This window comes from Microtus oregoni, unplaced genomic scaffold (genome assembly GCF_018167655.1).
Source record: "Microtus oregoni isolate MIOR12 unplaced genomic scaffold, Mior012 000007F_ref0000211, whole genome shotgun sequence".
In the NCBI taxonomy this organism is placed as follows: Eukaryota; Metazoa; Chordata; class Mammalia; order Rodentia; family Cricetidae; genus Microtus; species Microtus oregoni.
This window is the reverse complement of record NW_024543066.1, coordinates 53845471-53864942: the sequence shown is the minus strand read 5'-3', so window position 1 is coordinate 53864942 and position 19472 is coordinate 53845471. Positions and strand designations below refer to the sequence as shown.

Below are 19472 nucleotides of genomic sequence, written 5' to 3'. Positions count from 1 at the left end.
TTGAGCTGTGTTCCAAGAAGGTTTATTAGGATTCCAGGGCCAAAAGCATACGCACAGGGAAGCAAAACCATCCCAGCTCAGCAGGGCTGACCACCCATGGGCATGGAAATGTTCCTGCCTAGAGCAAAACTGATGCACCCCCCTTTGCCCTGTAAATGTCCTGAAAGCAGGGCGACCTCTCCAGGGAAGACAAGCACACCAGAGGTTTCCAAACGTGTCCACAGCCCACGTTCATCCTCCCGTTCCTCAGACTGTCTGTCTGCTCTGTGACCTCAGCCAAGACGGGGGACCCACATCTGTCAGAGCCAGGGTTCGCCGCAGTGCAGCAGTCTCTGCCCACCCCTCATGCCTGATCGATCACTAAAGTTTGGCACGAATAAATCCCAGCAGGCTCTCCAGCTGATCTTCCAGGCACTGCTCATCTCCATGGTTCTCAATGACCCAGTCAAAGCTCCCGAAGTTGTCCAGGCCACACTCTGACTCGGCATCATCCACCCCTGGTGGAAAGAGCAGAAGAGTCAGGCCCCAGTCCTGCCCATACCAGGCACCCACCCTGTGCCTCCTCTCTGAGAACTTCTGCAGTTCCGCTCTGGCTTCCCACCACCAGCTGAGCTCCCAATCCCTGGAGAAATCACTCTGCCCTTGCTGCTGCCTACAGAGACTGGGTCATGAAAACAACAGACTATCCAAGAGGGCTTCACACTGTCAGGGCAAGCTAGCTTGTGCTTGACTGGGGCCTGCTGGGAGGCTGTGTCCTCAGGGTTGGAAGCAGAGTGAGTGTGGCTCCTCCTCCCACTCTTCAGAGCCTTGAGAAAGAGCTTGGCCTTTCTGGACCAAAGCCCTCATCTGCCATGAGTCCAGAACAGCAGCATCCTCGTGGCAGCTCTAACAGTGAGTGAGTAAGAGAAAGTGTATACAGCGCCAAACACATGCCGGGCACACTGGGCAGTGCTCGCGCACGCCTTTAATCCCAGCACTCGGGAGGCAGGGGCAGGCGGTTCTCTGGAGGTTCAAGGCCAGCCTGAGCTACAAAGCAAGTTCCAAAACTGGCTCCATAACTACGGAGAAACCCTGTCTTGAAAAACCAAAACACATCAAACACAGGCTGGCCTGCCAGAGCGTGCAGGAGATGCGCTGATAGTAGCGGTCACGATCATTAGATCTGAGTGTATTGCTGGGCTTGAAAAAGAAAAATCTGAGCGTATCCAAGGAAGAGTGATCGGGGGCAGGGCAGAGGCCTGAACAGAACTTCAGAACTGTCTGCAAAACAGGTCCTGAGCAGCCACCACCGAGGCCCTGGAAAACTTCCTGGCTGCCCCTGATCTGTCATTAAACAGAAGCAGGGTTTGTTCAGCCGGCTCATAGTCACCCTTAGCCCCCACCAGGTTGGAAAGCAAAGTCTAAGAGCCACAAGAACAGGGCCTGGCCAGAAGTCTACTGGCCTTGACACAACAGTCTAAGAACAGCCTGGGAACCTGACCTGCTACCAACCCACCCCTCAGGCCTCAGATTCCCCTTCACGAATCCTCACCCGCTCTCTAGGCCTACTAGGGAGTGAGCAGCAGACCTGGAGCACAGAGGTGGCGGAGCTGAGTGTTGAGCCTCGAGGTTGAGTGCCATCTGCAGCTTACCTGATGTGAACACCCAGCCCCGCTGCTGCCGGGTCTGCTCCGACGCTACAACTCGGACTGTCTGTGTTACAGTCCCATAGACCTCCTGAAACCACTGGATGTCAGACACCCTCCGTGTGTCACTCACCAGCTGTAGAGAAGAGGTAGGTGACCATAAGGACAAAGTGTTGGGGGGGGGGGGACACAGGGGCACGTGCTATAGACGCCAGAGAAATGGTGCAGCTCACTGAACACACACCTCTAAGTATGAGCACCTGCCAGGCAGTTCCAACTCAGCTGTGGCACTAAGGGGCACTGCCAGCACTTACCATGGCACTGTGCCAGGTACTGAGGATGAGTCATAAACAAAACACACCTTGCCCTGCTCTCTTAGCTCTGGCTCATACCATACAGCAGGCGAGACCAAAGATACACAGCAGCTTCTCCAACAACCAGGGACCCAGAATGGCCAAAACAGCTCCTCAGCTCCTGAACTCTCCAATCCTGACCCTTCCTGTCTCAGAAAATGACTTGTCTAGCTGCTCCGAACAAAATCCTTGCCCTCCACCACCCACCCCGCTCCTGCTGGCTCTATCCTTAAAATCCATGTAAAAGCGGCCCCTTCCCAAATCTCTCACAGCCCCGAGCTCCAGCCACTCACTGGCCTGTCACCTGGGCCCCTCTACCAGGCCTCTCTGCCTCCAGCAGCCAGAGCAAGTCTGCTAAATCCTTTGGTTTTGAGACAAGGTCTCACTATGTAGCCCTGCCTGGCCTCAAACTTGCTAATGCCCCTGATGGGATTACAGGCATGCATACCACACCTAATAATCCCAGGTGTGTGTGTGTGTCTGTGTACAGTGTGTATTAATGAATGCACATCACATGTGTAGACAATGTGTAGTATAAGCCTGTGTATATATGTACATGTGTGGAGGCTAAGGTTGGTATTGGGTGTCTTCCTTGATCATTCTCATGCTCACCTGCCTTTTTGCTGAGTGGTGGAGGCGCATACCTTTAATCCCAGTACTCATAAAGCAGAGGCAGGAGGATCTCTGTGAGCTCAAGACCAGCCTGGTCTACAGAGCAAGTTCCAAGACAGCCAAGGCTCCACAGAGAGATCCTGTCTCAAAAAACAAAAACAAAATAAAACACAAAATTAAATACAGTGTGTGTGTGTGTGTGTGTGTGTGTGTGTGTGTGTGTGTGTGAAGACAATTCAAAGGGGTCAGTTTTCTTCTTCCACCATGTAGGCTCTGGGGATCAAACTCAGGCCTTCGGGTTTGGAAGCAAACGCCTTTGCACTGAGATACTGCACCAGCCCCCACCTGGCTTTTTTAATGTAGGTTCGGGGAAATCTAAACTTTAGGACTTTGTCTACTGAGCCATCTCCCCAGCCTCAGGTCCTCAACCACACTCCTACCAACAACTATCTCCAGATACTCAAACATGCTCTACCACTGCCTAAACCCCAATCTGCCTTTTAATTCCTAAACTGTGTCTTTCCTCTTCTCAGAACTCTCCAGTGACTTCTAGACTCTTCCAAAGCCTTACAAGTTCTGCCTTTAACCTCCTACAGCCACTACAATGGCTGTTTCTCAAACAGGCCCCTCTCCAGTCTTCACATTCCAGCCCCTTTCCAGAAAGCAACTCCCCAACTACCCATTCAGCTCACTCCTTCACTTCCTTTAGGTCATGCTCCAACCTCACCTTCTCTGAGGCCCTTAAATAGCAGGTTTCCCAGCCCACACCCCATCTGTCTTGATCTGCTCTGCCTGGCATCATCTATCCTTGCTCAGTACCTGTCTCCCCAACTCCTAGCTGAAACACTAAGTTCTTTGAAGGTAGAGTCTTCATTGCACTCATTTTGCTCCAGGACATCCTCATAACCTGGAGAGGTGTCTGGCACAGGGAAACACTCCGCAGTTAGCACACGAATGAATAAGGAAAGCCCAGCATAGAGTGCTGTGGGCTACTTAAGACCTGGGGATGTGGAAACAGAAGGATCAGGGGGGGCTCAAGGTCATCTTAAGGCCAGCCTGGGCTATATGAGACCCTGTCTTAGGAGAAGGGGGTGGGAATAATAGGTATCCAGGAAGCCTTCTCCATGGAGGTGACTTGAAAATTGTTGGAGTAAAACAGGTAAAAAGGGCAGGAAAGTGTTGTGTGATATTTTGTTTGTATTCTGACAAATAAAGCTTGCCTGGAGATCAGAGGGCGGAGTTAGTCACTAATTAACCACAGAAGCTGGGCAGTGGTGGCTGGCATCTTTAATCCCAGCACTCAGGAGGTGGAGACAGGAAGTGATAAGGTGGGGTGTAGACAGGCTCTCGGCCTTTGGGATGCAGGAAGGAGACAGGTAGGAAGCAACTGGCGGCTGCTCCCGGTTCTCTCACCTTCCAGGTTTTTATTGACTAAGATTACTTAGACTAAGGCTTCAGCAAAGGGCAGGCAGGCAGGAAAAAGACACAAAGTTGTGACCCACCAGGCATGGTAATAGATACATTTAATCCGAGGCCATCCTAGTCTACAAAGTGAATTCCAGGCCAGCCAGGGCTACAGAGTGGGACCCTGTTCAAAAAAAAAAACAAAAAGAACAAAAAGGAGAAGAAGTAACAGCATCATTGGCAAATGATTGTGGCCAGGCAGTGATGGCACACACCTTTAATCCCAGTACTTAGGGAGGCAGAGGCAAGCAGATCTTTGTGAGTTCAAGGCCAGCCTGATCTAAAAAGGAGGAGGAGGAGGAAACAGCAGCAGCAACTGGTGGCTATAGCTGTTAGTAGGGGAAAGGATGAAGGAACTGCATCAAGGCCCCAAAAGTTATGCGAAAACTTGGGCTTAGTTCAGGGGAGTGGTGGGGGCCACCAGTGCTTTCTAGGTATGCCAGGAACATACAGTTTACTTTTGAAAAAGTCACTCAGGCTTTTGAACAGAAATGGCTCACGGAGGCAAGAGACACCCACAAGAGAACTATTGAAGTGTTAGAGGCTTGGACACAAGGTGCCAGTGAAGATGAGAAATGGCCACAGGAGAGGCCTGGAAAGACAGATTTTGTCAGCCATGGCTGAGGCCTCTTACCCAGATAGGCTGGGACACGCCTTCCACAACCTTCCGACAAAAGAAGCCTGGGTCGGCCTGGCGCTTCTCCTCTCCCCAGCAGATCATGTCCCTTCGATAGGCTTCCTTGTAGGTGCTGGCATCCAGGAGTCGCTGGAAGTCCAAGCCATGCTCCTGCAGGAAGCATAGTCCATCTATGACACGGTCCTTAATGGAGAAGAACCAGTCCAGCCTGGCACCGCTTCCCTTCACAGGCACCAGCCAGCTTGGAGCATAACAATGGCCGCAAGGAAGAGGGCTCAGCAAAGGGGCACCCGAGACACTCAAAGCTGAGAGCTCTTAGGATAATTCCAGAAAGTGTTTGAAACGTGCAATGTAGTTTTTCTCTTCCTGGGGTTTCATTTTCCCAATTATTTCTGACTTAAACTAATCTTGAAAATAGTTTGCATGCCCTGGGCACAGCCTTGGCCTACAACCAAAGCAGGAAACTCGGGAAACCAAAGCAAAGCATTGCAATGAGAAGTCCTGTATCCTTCCAGCATCATCTGCCTCCATTGCAAACCCCAGAGATATATCTCCCCCGCCCCTCATCCTTCTCTATCCCCAAGGTCCTGGCACTTGGCTGAAACAGCATCACTCCATTGGGCTCTGGGCATCCAGAGGACCACTTGGGCAGGGGGGGATACCCTGACCCCCAGGGAACTGCTTCTAGCCCTGCCCTCCCCTCCCCTTTCCAGAGACAATGACCAGCAAAGTGTCCATCCAGATGGCTCCAGAACAGGAAGGATTCTCAAAAATATCACCCAGAGCTGGGTGGTGGTGGCACACACCTTGAATCCCTGCACTCGGGAGGCAGAAGCAGGCAAATCTCTGAATTTGAGGCCAGTTTGGTCTACAGAGCAAATGCCAGGGCAGTCAGGTCTATACAGTAAAACCCTAGCTAGGAAAAAAAGAAGAAGAGGAAGGAGGAGGAGGAAGAGGAGGAGGAGGAGGAGGAGGAGGAGGAAGAGGAGGGGAGGAGGAAGAGGAGGAGGAGGAGGAGGAGGAGGAAGAGAAAAAAATAAAAGCACCCAGAGGACCTGGGTTCAATCTCTCACCCTCACACAGTGGCCCACGAATGTCTGTAACTCTAATTCCAGGCAATCCAATGGCCTCTTCTGGCCTCCAAGAGCACCAGGCACCAAGTGGTACATAGATCAGGAAAAATACTCGTACATATAAAATAATTTTTAATTAAAAAAACTATCTAGTTCATGTGCTGGTTCCCTTACTGACTCGATGAAGAGAAACCCCCTCTCCTGGGCTCTCAGTGGGTGAGCAGCCCTGCGTGTGAACTGTTTCTGCTCAGGAGCATCCTGACCCACCGCGCCACTGCTGTTTCCCACAAACCAAGGAAATCAATGTGTCACGAGGTTCCCTTAGGGGTTCTAGGCACTGGGGGGCACTGCTGCAATGGTGTTGAGCCAACCGACATCAAGGGCCAATAGGCCCTCTGGGCCCCTATGGAAGTTTCTGAAATGCCAACTCCTGAGTCTGGGGATATTATAGGTCAGTGGTAGATCAGAGTACTTGCCGAGTGTTTCTGAGGTCAACAGCTCTATCCCCAGCACTAAAGAAAAATAAACTCCCTTCCTCCAGCCCCCACTGTCAGCAGGCCTGGGGCTGGAACCAAGCTTGAGAACTTCAGAAGCAGACAGGGGGTTTGAAACTGTGCCTGGGCCACACTGAGGAGGGCTACAGCCCCGCCTCCCCCTCCTTTCCTACTCCTGGGCTAGAGGAGCTTCTCCATCCAGCTTCTCCCTAAGAAATAAGGACACCTCTGCATCTCCTTACCCTGTGGTCCCTTAGCTGTTGCCCTAGGACTAGGTCAGCAGAGCTGGTAGAAGTCTGAGGAGCCAGGACTGCAGGTCCAGAGATTAGACCAAGGCCACCCGAGCACAGGTCCCTGGAAGGGTACACTAGGACCAGCAACAAATGTCAGTGACGAAAGGCTTCATTGTGTGAAAACATGACCTTGCCCTGTGTGCTTGCCCTGAATCTAAGTCTACTTAATTTTTAATCCTATTTTAATAATCAATAATCTTATTTTTTCTATCCACATGATTTAAAATTCAAAGGAGGCCAGACTTGGTGATACACACCTTTAATCCCAGCACTCAGGAGGCAGAGGCAGATGGATTTCTGTGAGTTTGAAGCCAGCCTGATCTACAAAGAGAATTCTAAACCAGCCAGAGACCCAGTTTCAAAATAATAATAGTAAAATAGCGACAACCAAAATCCAAAAGAGATGTGTTCATTTATAATAAAAATCTCTTTTGGGCTGGAGAGATGGCTCAGTGGTTAAGAGCATTGCCTGTTCTTCCAAAGGTCCTGAGTTCAATTCCCAGCAACCACATGGTGGCTCACAACCATCTGTAAAGAGGTCTGGCGCCCTCTTCTGGCCTTCAGGCATACAGACAGAATATTGTATACATAATAAATAAATAAATTTAAAAAAAAAAAACTATTAAAAAAAAAAAATCTCTTTTCTCCCATCCTCCCCTCCCTGAGGCAGCTAACACTACTGTTCCTATGGTGTCTCTTCTAGTAGGGCAGGTCTGCCTTCCTGGCAGCTGGAACAGTGCTCAAAAGGACAAGCACGTCATAATATGTACTTGAAGAAGAGCTGGATATATGAGCAAATAATGCCTATCTTTTCTTTTTATTCCCTTTTTTTTTTTGAGATATTGTCTCACTCTGTAACCTTGACTGGCCTAGAACTCATTTTGTAGACCAGGCTGGCCTCAGATTCACAGAGATCCACCTGCCTCTGCCTTCTGAGTGCTGAGATTAAATGCATGCACCACCATTTATGGTCCTGATTCTCAGTTATTAGTATGGTTTGTCCCTAGTATGGTGGTATTGGATAAGGTGCCTCAGGTATTGTGGCTCTCAGGATTAATGAGCTCCCGCTCTTGTAAGACTGGACTGGTCACCCTACATGTAGGTTACTATAAAAAGGATCCAAGCCTCTCCCCTCCTACAGCGTGATCCTTCTTCTGCTCACTGATCTTCCACCAGAAGCTAATTAGATGCCAACACCACGTTCTTGGGTCTTCAGAACTTGAGTTATAAATCCTTTTTCTGTACAAAGTACCCAGCCTCAGATATTGTGTTAGACAAAAACCAGCTGCCTAGGGCAGCAACACACTGCTCTGTAGCTTGGTGTCTGCGCACTTGTCAACACACCTTGCCAACTCACCAGAGGGGGAACAGGTGTGTGCACATATGTGCATGCATCTGGAGGTCAGACATCACCCTCCCCTCGGGTGCTCGTTCACCTTGGGGCTTTATTTGAGCTGACCGGCCTGTAAATCCCAGGGATTTGCCTGTTTCTGCCTCCCCACTGCTGGGATTACAAGTGTGCATGGCCATGCCTTGCTTTCTACGTAGGTAGCAGGAACTCAGGTCACAGCACTGTCTCTGCAGCCCCTGAGAGTTCCAGGGTTGCATCAGGTCAGCTGGTGGGAGAGCGGAGCGGCACATTGCGGTTTTAAGTAAGAAGGCGATAATACGGATCCTTGCTGGCATGGCGGGCCAGTCTCGCAAGGAGTAGCTCCTCTAACTACAGATCCTTATAAGTTAATATTATTATTATTATGTGGCGTCAGAGCTGCCAACAAGTGTCTGCGGCTTTCCTGGACCCTTTTTCTTTTTTGTTTGTCTCTTCTACAGGTAGGGTCTCATATCTAGGGTCTTGGGTCGCTGGGACCATGCCAGTGACTCAAGCAGCAGCCACAACTCCACAACCCAAGAGCAGGATCCTCCCAGCCCCCCAGATGCCACAAGCCACCACCTACCCGAGCATACTGCTCCTTGAGTGGACCAGAGAGCCGCAGGACCGCACAGATGTTACCTCCAAGTCTACGGGACAGGGAATCAGAACCCAGTTAGCCCTACGCTGCCAAGAGTCTCCTGTGTCTAGAAGGGGAGCCCAGTACCTCTGATGCTCATTTCTACTGTAAGACTCTATTGGGCAGGTCTCCCCTTCCCTGATCCTCTTTGCTCAGTTATAAAAAAAAATTAACGAAGATAACATCACCTGCCCTGTCACTCACACAGGATTACTATGAGAGTCAGCTGAATATAAAGGAGCCCTGAAACTAGCAGGTAGAACAGATAAATAAGTCCCATGGAAAACTCCAGGCCTGGCGATATTCTGGCTGGATCAGATGACTGCTGGGACCCTAAACTCACTCTCTTCAGAGTCACAGAGACGCTGAGACAAACTGACTGAAAATAGTTTTCCCTTTAAGTTACTCAGTAACTCATCAACCATGTACTGGGAGCTACACTTGGATCCAACACTAGGAGTCACAATTTCTACCTGGCATGGGGATGTTCACAGCGTGCGCAAGCACCTATACGGTGAAGTAGGTGCGTCCGCTCCCTCCTTTTTCTGATGTGTGTGTGTGTGTGTGTCTGAGGACGACTTTCAAAAGTCACTTCCCTACTTCCGTCATATGAGTTTCAAATCAGGCTTGACAGCAAGTGCCTTTACCTGCTAAACCACCTCACTAGCCCACGTTCCACATTCCAGATGAAGACACTGAGGCTGAGTGAAGAAAGTTAACTAAAGTAACATTTGTTAGTAATGAAAACGCAATTAAAAATGAGCAACACTTTATTCCTGGCTAGGAATCATTGTAGCTCATGTGTTAATGCATTCAGTTCCTCTAACATCCTATATAACACCCGTTTAGCAACAGGCAATCTAGAACAGACCAGGTAAGAAGTCTGGCAGAACACACTAAATGCTGAGCCAGGACATGAACCCCAGCAGCCTAATGCCAGCATCCGGGCTCCTGACTTGCTCTCTGACTACGCTTGGAGCTAAAGACTGATGAAATTTAAAAACTGATGATGACTGTTTAGTAATAAAGGATCTGGGTAACGGCCTCTGGCCAGGGCTCCTCTGAACCTCTTAGAACAACTGGGGTAGCTAAAACTTGGTGCCACCACCACATTGGTCTTAGAGAAAAGCCCCACTTTTCTTTCTCCCTCTTCTCTGTTCTCCTAGCCCAAGCCCCAGCCCCCCCCCCCCACCAAAAAAAATGTTCCCTAGAATATATCACTTAAGAAAAATCCAGGGCTGGGGAAATCCTGATGACCTTGGTTCAGTTCCCAGAACCCATGTTTTTAAAGATGGATGTGGGCCAGGCATAGAGGCACATGCCTTTAATCCCAGTACTTGCTGTTCTTACAGACCAAGGTTCCATTCCCAGCAGCCACACAAAGGCTCACAACTGTCTGTAACTCTAGTTCTGGGGATCAGATGCCCTCTTTTGGCCTCCAAGAGCACACACAATGCAGACACACCTTCAAGCACAACACATACCCACAAAATAAATAAACCTGTAAAAACAAATAACTATAAAGGATGGACAGAATGAGTGAAAGGTATTGTTTGGAGGCAGACAAAACTCAATTTGAATCCTGAATTTGCTACTTTATGACCCCCGTAAATACTTTTGTTGTTTGTTTGGATTTTGGTCTGTTTGTTTTTAGAAACAGGGTTTCTCTGTGTGTCCCTGGCTGTCCTGAAACTCACTCTGTAGAACAGGCTGGCCTCGAACTCATAGATCTGCCTGCCTCAGCCTCCTGAGTGCTGGGATTAAAGGCATGCACCACCACTACCCAGCTTTGAACTTTTTTTTTTGTTTGTTTGTTTTCTCTTTTTTCCCTCTGTAACTTTGGAACCTGTCCTGGAACTAGCTCTTGTAGACCAGGATCACAGATCCGCCTGCCTCTGCCTCCTGAGTGCTGGGATTAAAGGCATGTACCATCACCGCCTAGCAACATTTTTTTTAATAGTCAAAAATCTCCTCCACTTTGGCCTTGAACTCCTAGGTTCAAGTGATTCTCCTGCATCAGCCTTCCCTGCAGCTGGATTACACACACACACACACACACACACACACACCACGTTTTAGTTCTTAGGGCCCCTGCTTCTGCATTTCTCGAATTGCTAATAACTTGACAAAGAAGCTATGTGGGTTAAATGCATAGTGCCTGGCATAGAATACCCATCAATCCCTGCAATTACAAGGTCTTCTGGACAGATTCTCTTTGGAACGGTCCCACTCAGGCCGTGGGTCTTTTTGCTGTCACTTTAGTCTCCTTATCTGTACCAGTTACCTCAACACGGTCGTGAAACAAGAATGACACACTGAAGATGCCTGGTAGTAATCGTAATTGGTGTTTCTTGAGGAGAGACCAACAGCTTCAGAAGTCTGCAGAGGCAGTCCCCGGGTTCTCTGAGGAGGTCGTGTGCAGGCTGCTGTTTCTCTGCGGTGAGGATCTACCACCTACCGTCTCCTGCCCTGCGTCATCCCGCCCTGTCCCTCCTGCCCTGGCGAGCCCTCTCCATCATGCCCACCACTTGCGGTAGCGCCCTTCCTCCAGCTTCCCTGAACCCGCGGACACCTGCTCTGCAGCGCCTCGGTCACGAAGTCCTTCCCGGATTTTCTCTTCCCGCTAAACAGCAGCACCAGCCGCGGGGCGCCTCCGAGAGGGGCCATGGGGTCACCACGCTTCACCAGGCCTAAAGCTGACACTTCGGACCCCTGAATTCCAGCCAAGCACGAAGTGGACACATCCAGTAGGAGCAGAAGGGAGGAGGTACCCCGCACCCTCTCCGCACCACTTAGCCCAAGTCGAAACCGCGCGCCGAGAAAGCGCTAGAGAAGGCGGAAAGGAAAGAGCCTCGCGTCCCCGTATCTAGGAGCCCACCCCCAAACAGCACGCACTTAGAACCGTCCAGCCCCGCCCAGAAGTGACGCCACGACCCCGCCTCCTCGGCTGACAGCCTGAGCCGAGGTAGCCGCTGCGTGGGAAGATCGGCCTCACATTCGCTTCCTCACAGCCCTGCAAACGGAAAGAAAAAAGAAACATAGTAATGTTGAAGGCATTTTCAAATCTGCGTCTTTATTTGTGCGTTAGAATGCACGCTCTAAAGCAAGTATGTGTCTGGCCCACACTAAACTCTTTCCAAAGAAGTAACCAGACGATGACACGATGGGGTGTGTTTCGTGATGTCATGGCGAGGGAGGGGCTTAGTAGAACGCAGGCTATTTCGTTGTTGAACAAGTTTTGTAACTGCAGAGGCCGCCTGCGAGAGCAACCACATTCTTCTCTCCAAAGGTTTTTGGAGCATCGGTGACAACAGCAGTATAAGTTAGGGGCTCTGACGCCACCCTGAAGAAGATTGCTCAATTTCCTCCAGAGGCCAACATCCAACCAGGAATTGAGAGGCAGAATTCAGGGTGCTCTGACACCCTCTTGCTGTTGTCTGTAGATGTAATTTACTGTCCTGCATTTTTCTGAGCTTGTCAAAATAGAGCCTGCAGCCCATGACTGCCTCAATTTCATAGACTCTGTAAAGTCTTGCGAAGACCAAAGTGAAGCATGAAACCTCAGGAAAAAATTCCTTCCCTGTATATTAGAAAGAGGCACGGGGATGGCGAGATGAATCGGCCCTTGCAGAGCGCCCTCCTGGCTGCTCATAACCTGCTGTAACTCCAGCTCCAGGGGACCCAACGCCCTCTTCTAGCCTCTGTAGGAATTGCACGCGTGTGGTACACAGACAACACATAAAGATAAACAAATCACTTTAAACTAAAGAGGAACAGGGACTTCGCGGATTTGGGCATAGCATAGTCAAGTGCAGAAAAAGCAGACTCAAGACAGTGCATCACTATGCTCACGGCGGACATGCCCCTCAATTGGTAGTGCTTGCCTAAGTGATGACCTGCCCTAAATAAACTGTGTTTGGTGCCTGTAATCCTCGCTAGTGCCTGCCAGAGATGGAAGCAGTCAAGTTCAGGCCAGCCTGGCCACAAACAAAATAAAGAGAAGAAAGTGAGAGGTTGGGGAAAAGGGATATAGAGGAAACGTGGCACTGAAAAGTTTCTGTACCCCGATAATCCTCTCTGTTATGCCCAAATCTGCGAAGTCCCCGCAAAAGCCAACAAGAAAACCGAGTCCCACATGTAAAAGCAAAGAGCCTTTATTTTAACTAAGTTTGCAAACTCAGTCTCTCCGCATGTCTAACGTATTAGAATAAACGAAGAGCCCCGACCGAGCTCAGTTAGAATTGGATTTTATAGTAATAAAGGTGGGGGTGAGGGGTCTCTGAGGTTTAGGACCCCTGATTGGCTGACATTTGTCTAGGGTGTCCTGGTGAGTGTGTACTGGCTGGTGATCCTATCTACAGCGGTTGGAATGTTAGGCATTTCCTTTAATAGTCTGTTCTTGGGCAGTGGTCAGGTAATCTCAGATTGTGGTATTTTCCTGCTACCAGGCACTGCTTCAGGGTAAACTCAGGCCTCTTGTTAAATTTATCTATGGCAGGTGATAATGGTTGGAAGTAAAGAACTTACTTGGGGTGACCTGCCCATAGTTAGCTTATCATGGCTGGCCCCCACATTTCCCCCTTCACAAGCACCGATTGATTACAGGACCCAATCTTGGGTCCTGCTTGCCCCTGGTTTTAAGAAGGCATGAAACTACTTAAATTAATTGACAACTCTTTAAAAATAAACAAACAAACAAACATTTCTTTGGACCCCACTGAAAGCCAGCTTTTACCAAGCCAACCAAGTATATACAGGGTTAAGTCACTCCTGGTCCTCCAACTCTGGGACTCTGACAGCCTCTCTGGCCTTCACAGGTACTGCAAGCATATGGTGCCCAAGCATATACGCAGGCAAAACACTCCTACACATAAAAGGAAACAAGAGGCTGAGAGACTTGTCTCAAGGTCTACACCTCTAAATAACGGGACCAGCTCTGTCTGGTTCCAAAGCCCAATGTTTTCCAGGCCAACCCACCTCATGGCCATGCCTGTTCAGCCTCCACAGCCAGGGCTATCCCTTCCCTCTTCTCCCCCAACACTACATTCAGGTTTTCCTGGGCTGCTGGATAGCGTATCAAGTGGCGCCAATGCAGGGTGAGTGGGGTGGTAACCCAAACGACTAGTCAAGGGATGAAGGACCCCTGGGCACACACCTTTAGTCCCAGACTCAGGAGGCCGAGGCAGTCAGGGAATTTGGGACCACCTAGGTCTACAGAGTTAATTCCAAGACACTCAGGGCTGCATAGAGAAAGTCTGTCTCAAAAAACAACAAAACATGGGGGCTGGAGAGATGGCTCAGAGGGTAAGAGCACTGACTGCTCTTCCAGAGGTCCTGAGTTCAATTCCCAGCAACCACATGGCAGCTCACAGCCATCTATGAGGAGATTTGGTGCACTTGTCTGGCATGTAGGCAGCACATTATATACATAATAAATAAATAAATCTTTAAAAAAAGAAAGAAAGAAAACAAAAAAGAAAGAAATGAAGGATCCAAAGAGTGGTTGTTCAATCAAAACATCTCTGAGATCCCATCTTATACCTGTAAGAATGGCCAAGATCAAAAACACTGATGACAGCTTATGCTGGAGAGGTTGTGGAGTAAAGGAAACTCTCCTCCATTGCTGGTGAGAATGCAAACTGATGAAACCCCTTTGGATGTCAGTGTGGCGATTTCTCAGAAAATTAGGAAACAACCTTTCTCAAGACCCAGTCATACCACTTTTGGGTATATACCCAAGGATGCTCAATCATGCCACAATGACATGTGCTCAACTATGTTCCTAGCAGCTTTGTTTGTCATAGCCAGAATCCGAAAATGGCCTAAATGCCCCTCTACTGAAGAATGGATAAGAAAAATGTGTACATTTACACAATTGAGTACTACACAGTGGAAAGAAATAATGACATCTTGAAACTTGCAGGCAAATGTATAGATCTAGAAAACATCATATTGAGTGAGATAACCCAGACCCAGAAAGACAAATATAATATGTACTCACTCATAAGTGGCTTTGGACATAAAGCAAAGAAAACCGGCCTACAATTCACAATCCCAGAGAACCTAGACAACAAAGAGGACCCTAAGAGAGACAAACATGGATCTAATGTACATGGGAAGTAGAAAAAGACAAGATCTCCTGAGTAAACTGAGAGCATGGACACTATGGGAGAGGAAGGGAAGGAAGCGGAGAGAAATATATAACTCAATAAAAACAATTTCTAAAAAAAGGTTGCTCCATGTGGGAGCCTGGGATGCCAGGACTTTCCCCCTGAGGTTAGGAGGGACTTCTATGGATACACCCAAGGCTAGGACTGCATAACTCCAAACCCAATTGCTCAAAGTCCTGGAGCAGCCTCTTGAGGCTCCTCCTTCTTTCCCTCCCTCCCTCCCATCCCAGTCCTGAGCCGGTACAGTCTCCAGCCTGTCCTGCTGCTGTCCCCCTGTGATCACAACCACACTTCTCTGCACAGAGTTAGCTGTAAGGACAAGGAAGCAGAGGCGCCTTACCTGTGTGTGGTGCACAGCTTTTCCTCTTAGTTCAGAGCCAGTGTGTGTGTGTGTGTGTGTGTGTGTGTGTGTGTGTGTGTTTGTGTCTGCGTGCGTGTGTGTTCTGTCCTAGCAAGCTTTGGGAGCCTGAACAAGTCGCTCCTCTCTGGGCCTCGCGCCTCTCGTCTGAAAGGATGCTCAGTAAAGGCTCTTCCAGAGCTTATCTCTTACCTACAAGCAGGAGCCAGCCAGATGGCAACTAGTAAACAAGGGAAATGCTTCCAGAACCAGGAGCCCAAGGAACGTGGGGAGAACCTCTCTCCTCGGTTTCCCATGTAGATCTAGGGGGAGGAGCCAGAGACAGTACAGTAGAGTCAAGGGAGCTCAGGAGGAGCGCTGGCCCAGAAGGCCCAGGCCCTGGGTTCTAGCCAGTAATAACTACACAGTGTACGTTCAGATCTGATTACATTCTTGACTGTGTGGGATGGGGAGGCCCGGGAAATGCTGCTTAGGTCGCTGCTCTCGCACCAACACCCCTAACTCATATAAAACCATAACCAACTGTTTTCCTCTCTCTCTCTCTCTCTCTCTCTCTCTCTCTGCATGTGTGTGTGTCTCTTCCACTAGTAAAATAGTCTTACCTCCTTCAACATCTATTTCTCCGTGTGCAGAAATGACGTGAAAAGTTAATGTCCGTACCAGCCCCTCCCTCCTTCTCCCTGGTAGGAGCCAACAGTCACTCACCAGGGCAGGCAGCCCTGTTCAACCCGGCCCTCCAGCCCTTCCCTCTCCACCCCAGGGCCATGTGGCTTCAGGTTTTTTCCTGTCCTCTTGACTCAGAACAGGGGGTTTCAGCAATGACCTCAGGGGGTGACTCAACCTGCTCTGCTGGGTGCCCCCCTTTAGGTCAGGGAAGCTTAGTGTCCTGGGTTAGTAACAGAGTCTACCATGGGTGCACTCCCACCCCCTCCCAGAGGAATGAAGGGAGGGTGATGTCGTGATCTAGAGGCAGAGCTTCAAAGCTTGGTGGAGGCAGAGGTTGGCCAGCCCTATTCCTAGGCCTATATAATCACACCAAGCCTTCCCCACCCATTCCGCCCCACCCACCCCACCCATTCCACCCCACCAGTCCCACCCCACCCGTCCCACCCCACCAAACCAGCTTTTGCTTTTCCTTCTTTTCCAGCTTGCACAAAGGCATAGTTGTCCACTTGTCCCAAGGCTAGGAGGCCAAGTGTCTTTGGTTTCTCCTTGTCCCCATTCCATCTAGGCTGGCCCATGCCTAAAACAAGTACAGGTCAGCTCCACCCACTTCCCATCTCTCCACCCATCCTTTAGGCTCCCAACCTCCCAGCATCCCTTACCCCTCAAAGCCTTTAGGAGCACCCCTTGTCATTTTTGTTTGTTTGTGGGTTTCTCTGTAGCTTTGGAGCCTGTCCTGGAACTAGCTCTTGTAGACCAAGCTGGCCTTGAACTCACAGAGATCCTCCTGCCTCTACCTCCCGAGTGCTGGGATTAAATTGTCATTCCTATGTGGAAGAGTCCCTTTGGGCCCACAGGAAGGCTTCTGACTCCTCTGCCACAGGTTGTTCCTTTTTCCCCTCAGCTCACCTTTGCCCTTTGCCCTTTGCCCCTCCCCATCGCTAAGATCTTTCACTATCTGGCTCAGAGGCCTCTCTTCAGGCCCTCTCTAGGCATCCACAGAGGCTTCCTGACAGCATTAATCAAGTACTGTTAGCATTTTGCTTGTGTTAAACTAATCCAGTTGGCCTGTAGCTAGGCTTAAGATTCCGTGCCCTCTCCTCCACGTCTGCAGCTCTTGGGCAATCCCAGTTTCTCCTAGAAGTCAGAACTAAAACAACCACTGGAACTGGGCAGTGGTGGCACACACTCTTAATCCCAGCACTCCAGAGGCAAAGGTAGGCGGATCTCTGTGAGCTCAAGGCTATCCTGGTCTACCCGGTGAGTTCCAGGACAGCCAAGACTACATAGAGAGACTCAGTTTCAAAAAACAAAAAAGATGCTTGGCAAATGTAGTGTTGGGGGAAAAAAAGTAAAAAAAAAAGAAAAAAAAGAAAACAAGAACAAAACAAACCCAGAAATGAAGCAAAAGAAAAACTTGTGAGCATGTGCAGGCTTTTTTCCTTGTTACTCCCTAAACGATGCAGTACAAGTACGTAGCACTCATGCCGCATTGGGGGTCACTGTAAGTAATCTAGAGATGTTTTAACTGCACAGGGGCTGTGCTTGGAGAATACGTGAACACTGCGCCCTGTTATGTAAGGGACGGGAGCATCACTCATGGATCCTAGAAGGAACTCCTGGTATACACACAAATGACTGTACTCTACAGCTTGAAGAAGCCCTGTCATTGATCTCACGGCGACTCCCTAAAGTGAGATGCTGCTGTTCGTTCCCCCCTTCATGAGAGGCTGGCTGAGTCCTAAGGACGTATGGACATCTCACTCAAGAACTGTGGGGGCTCAAGCCAGAAACCTGACACACTAGGTTTTCTTACCCTAAATTTACTCAAATCAAAGGTCTAGTTAAGTCACCTGACCCAGGAGAAGTGGGACAGTCATGGAAAAGGACGTCATCCCAAGGGGAGGGGCCCAGGTGTGTGAGAGGGTAGGTTTGCAGACTCAGAAGCAGCAGCGAGGCTGGGAGAGACGGGCGTGTCTGGATTTAGGACATCTCTGCTCTCCACTGGGGAGCCACCTAGGTCCTTGTTATAAGCATATGACAGGATCAGACACATCTGTGGCCTAGAACAAGGCTGAATACAAAGAGCTCCTGCATCTGGGTGCCTTTGAAAGGTTCCCATGGCAACAGCTAGCTAGCCTGTGGTCTGTCCTTGGGCCCAGCAGAGGAGACTGGGAGCAGCTCTCAAACAGACTGCTTTCCCTCTCAGGAGCTGACAGGAACAGACAGGACAGAGGTGACTCAGCCCCCCCACCCCCACCCCCGCTGAAAGGGGTGGGGCCTGAGGGTGCAGGAAGCAAAGAGAAAAGCAGGCCATAGCTGGTAAAAGGCTGGGCAGAGGGCATGTGGGGAACCTGGGACGCAGTGGGAGATGAAGGGAGAAATGGGAGAAGAAGGGGGAAATGACAGATTGTGGCCCCTAGGGAAGCAGCTTTGGGGACTTGCGAAAGGAAAAATAAGTTTTTCACTCAGGAGTAGAAGTCCCTGGAAAGGACATGGCAGTGTATGACCAGTCCCAGCAACTCAAGCACCAGAGGCAGGAGGATTGAAAGGTTGAAGCCAGCCAGGGATATACAGTAATAGCTGTCTCAAAATAAAACTTGCAAGAGGCACTCTCAGTGATGGAGCCTCCGGCTGACACACAGGGAGCTCCGGATTAGCGGATTAGCGCCAAAGAGAAGAGAAGAGGAGGGGTAGGGAAGAGAAGGGAGTGGAGAGAAGAAAGGTGAGGCCCAAGACTACCTTCAACTCCGGTGACACCCCCACAAGGCTCCCAGAGCCACTCTGAAAGCAGCAATCCCCTCCAGAGAAAGAACTGAAAGCCGAGCCAAACACCCAGCCCAGACCCTAGAAAGGCAGCAGGGACCAGTGGCAGCATCTGGTGAGTCTGCTTCTAGGGTCACCTAGGCCAGCAGTGGGAAGGGGCAGGGTCAGCATTCCCTCCATCCCTTCTTAACACTCCACCGCCACACACTGACCCCAGAGTCAGGGATCTGTGGTCAGCTTCAGTGTTGCTGTGGGTTGTGGAGGTGACAGAAAGGGGTTGATGGCTCTCCTTTTCTTCCTAACGTGGCAGCTTCGGACCCTGCAGTTCCCCTTCTAAAGGCCTGAGTGTGTAGGAAGATGAAGGGGCATAAGGGTTCCCAGACTCCATGTGTTATCCAGCAGGAATAAGCCCTCACCATGGAAACGAGGCCAGAGAGCCTCTTGGAAAACCAACACTTCTAGGGAACCAGAGACCTGTGGATCCCCACCTCTAGGCCCAGCACCTTGACAGACAAGGAATCTGGCCTAGCTCTAGCCTTGAGCTCCCACCCAGGGCTAACCCTGACTTCCTCCTGAGGGACAGTGGTCCAGAGAGGCGGGGCTAACCCTGACTTCCTCCTGAGGGACAGTGGTCCAGAGAGGCATGGAATCCAATCACCACCCTACAAACATAAGGCTCCTTCTTGAAGGCCCAGCCTACATCACTACTAACCTATGTAAGGTAAGGCTCCTTCTTAAGTCTAACCAAAGTTCTTCCTGCTGCAGATATATTCATATTAAAGGGTCTATATTCCTAGAGCCTCACTGGTTCTGATACAATACACAACAGACTTTTCTTTTTTTTCAAGACAAGGTTTCTCTGTGTAATAGTCCTAGCTGTCCTGGAACTTGCTTTGTAGATCAGACTGGCCTCGAACTCACAGAAGTCCACCTACCTCTGCCTCCCAAATGCTGG

General features: G+C 49.9%; 1 protein-coding gene across 2 annotated transcripts; it reads right to left on the bottom strand.

The window, feature by feature from the left end:
• Positions 1–6: 6 nt before the first annotated feature.
• On the bottom strand, positions 7–11440 carry Pmvk (phosphomevalonate kinase). Of its 2 annotated transcripts, XM_041656074.1 has the most exons (6): positions 11133–11440; positions 8507–8570; positions 5765–5824; positions 4689–4841; positions 1632–1761; positions 7–497 (listed from the first exon to the last, which is right to left on the bottom strand). In XM_041656074.1, exons 1-6 carry the CDS (start codon positions 11225–11227, stop codon positions 361–363), a joined length of 639 nt encoding a protein of 212 aa, XP_041512008.1. In that variant the 5' UTR covers positions 11228–11440; the 3' UTR covers positions 7–360. The 2 variants fall into 2 exon arrangements, with proteins under 2 accessions (XP_041512008.1, XP_041512009.1); XM_041656075.1 differs by lacking the exon at positions 5765–5824.
• Between the last annotated feature and the right edge of the window lie 8032 nt (positions 11441–19472).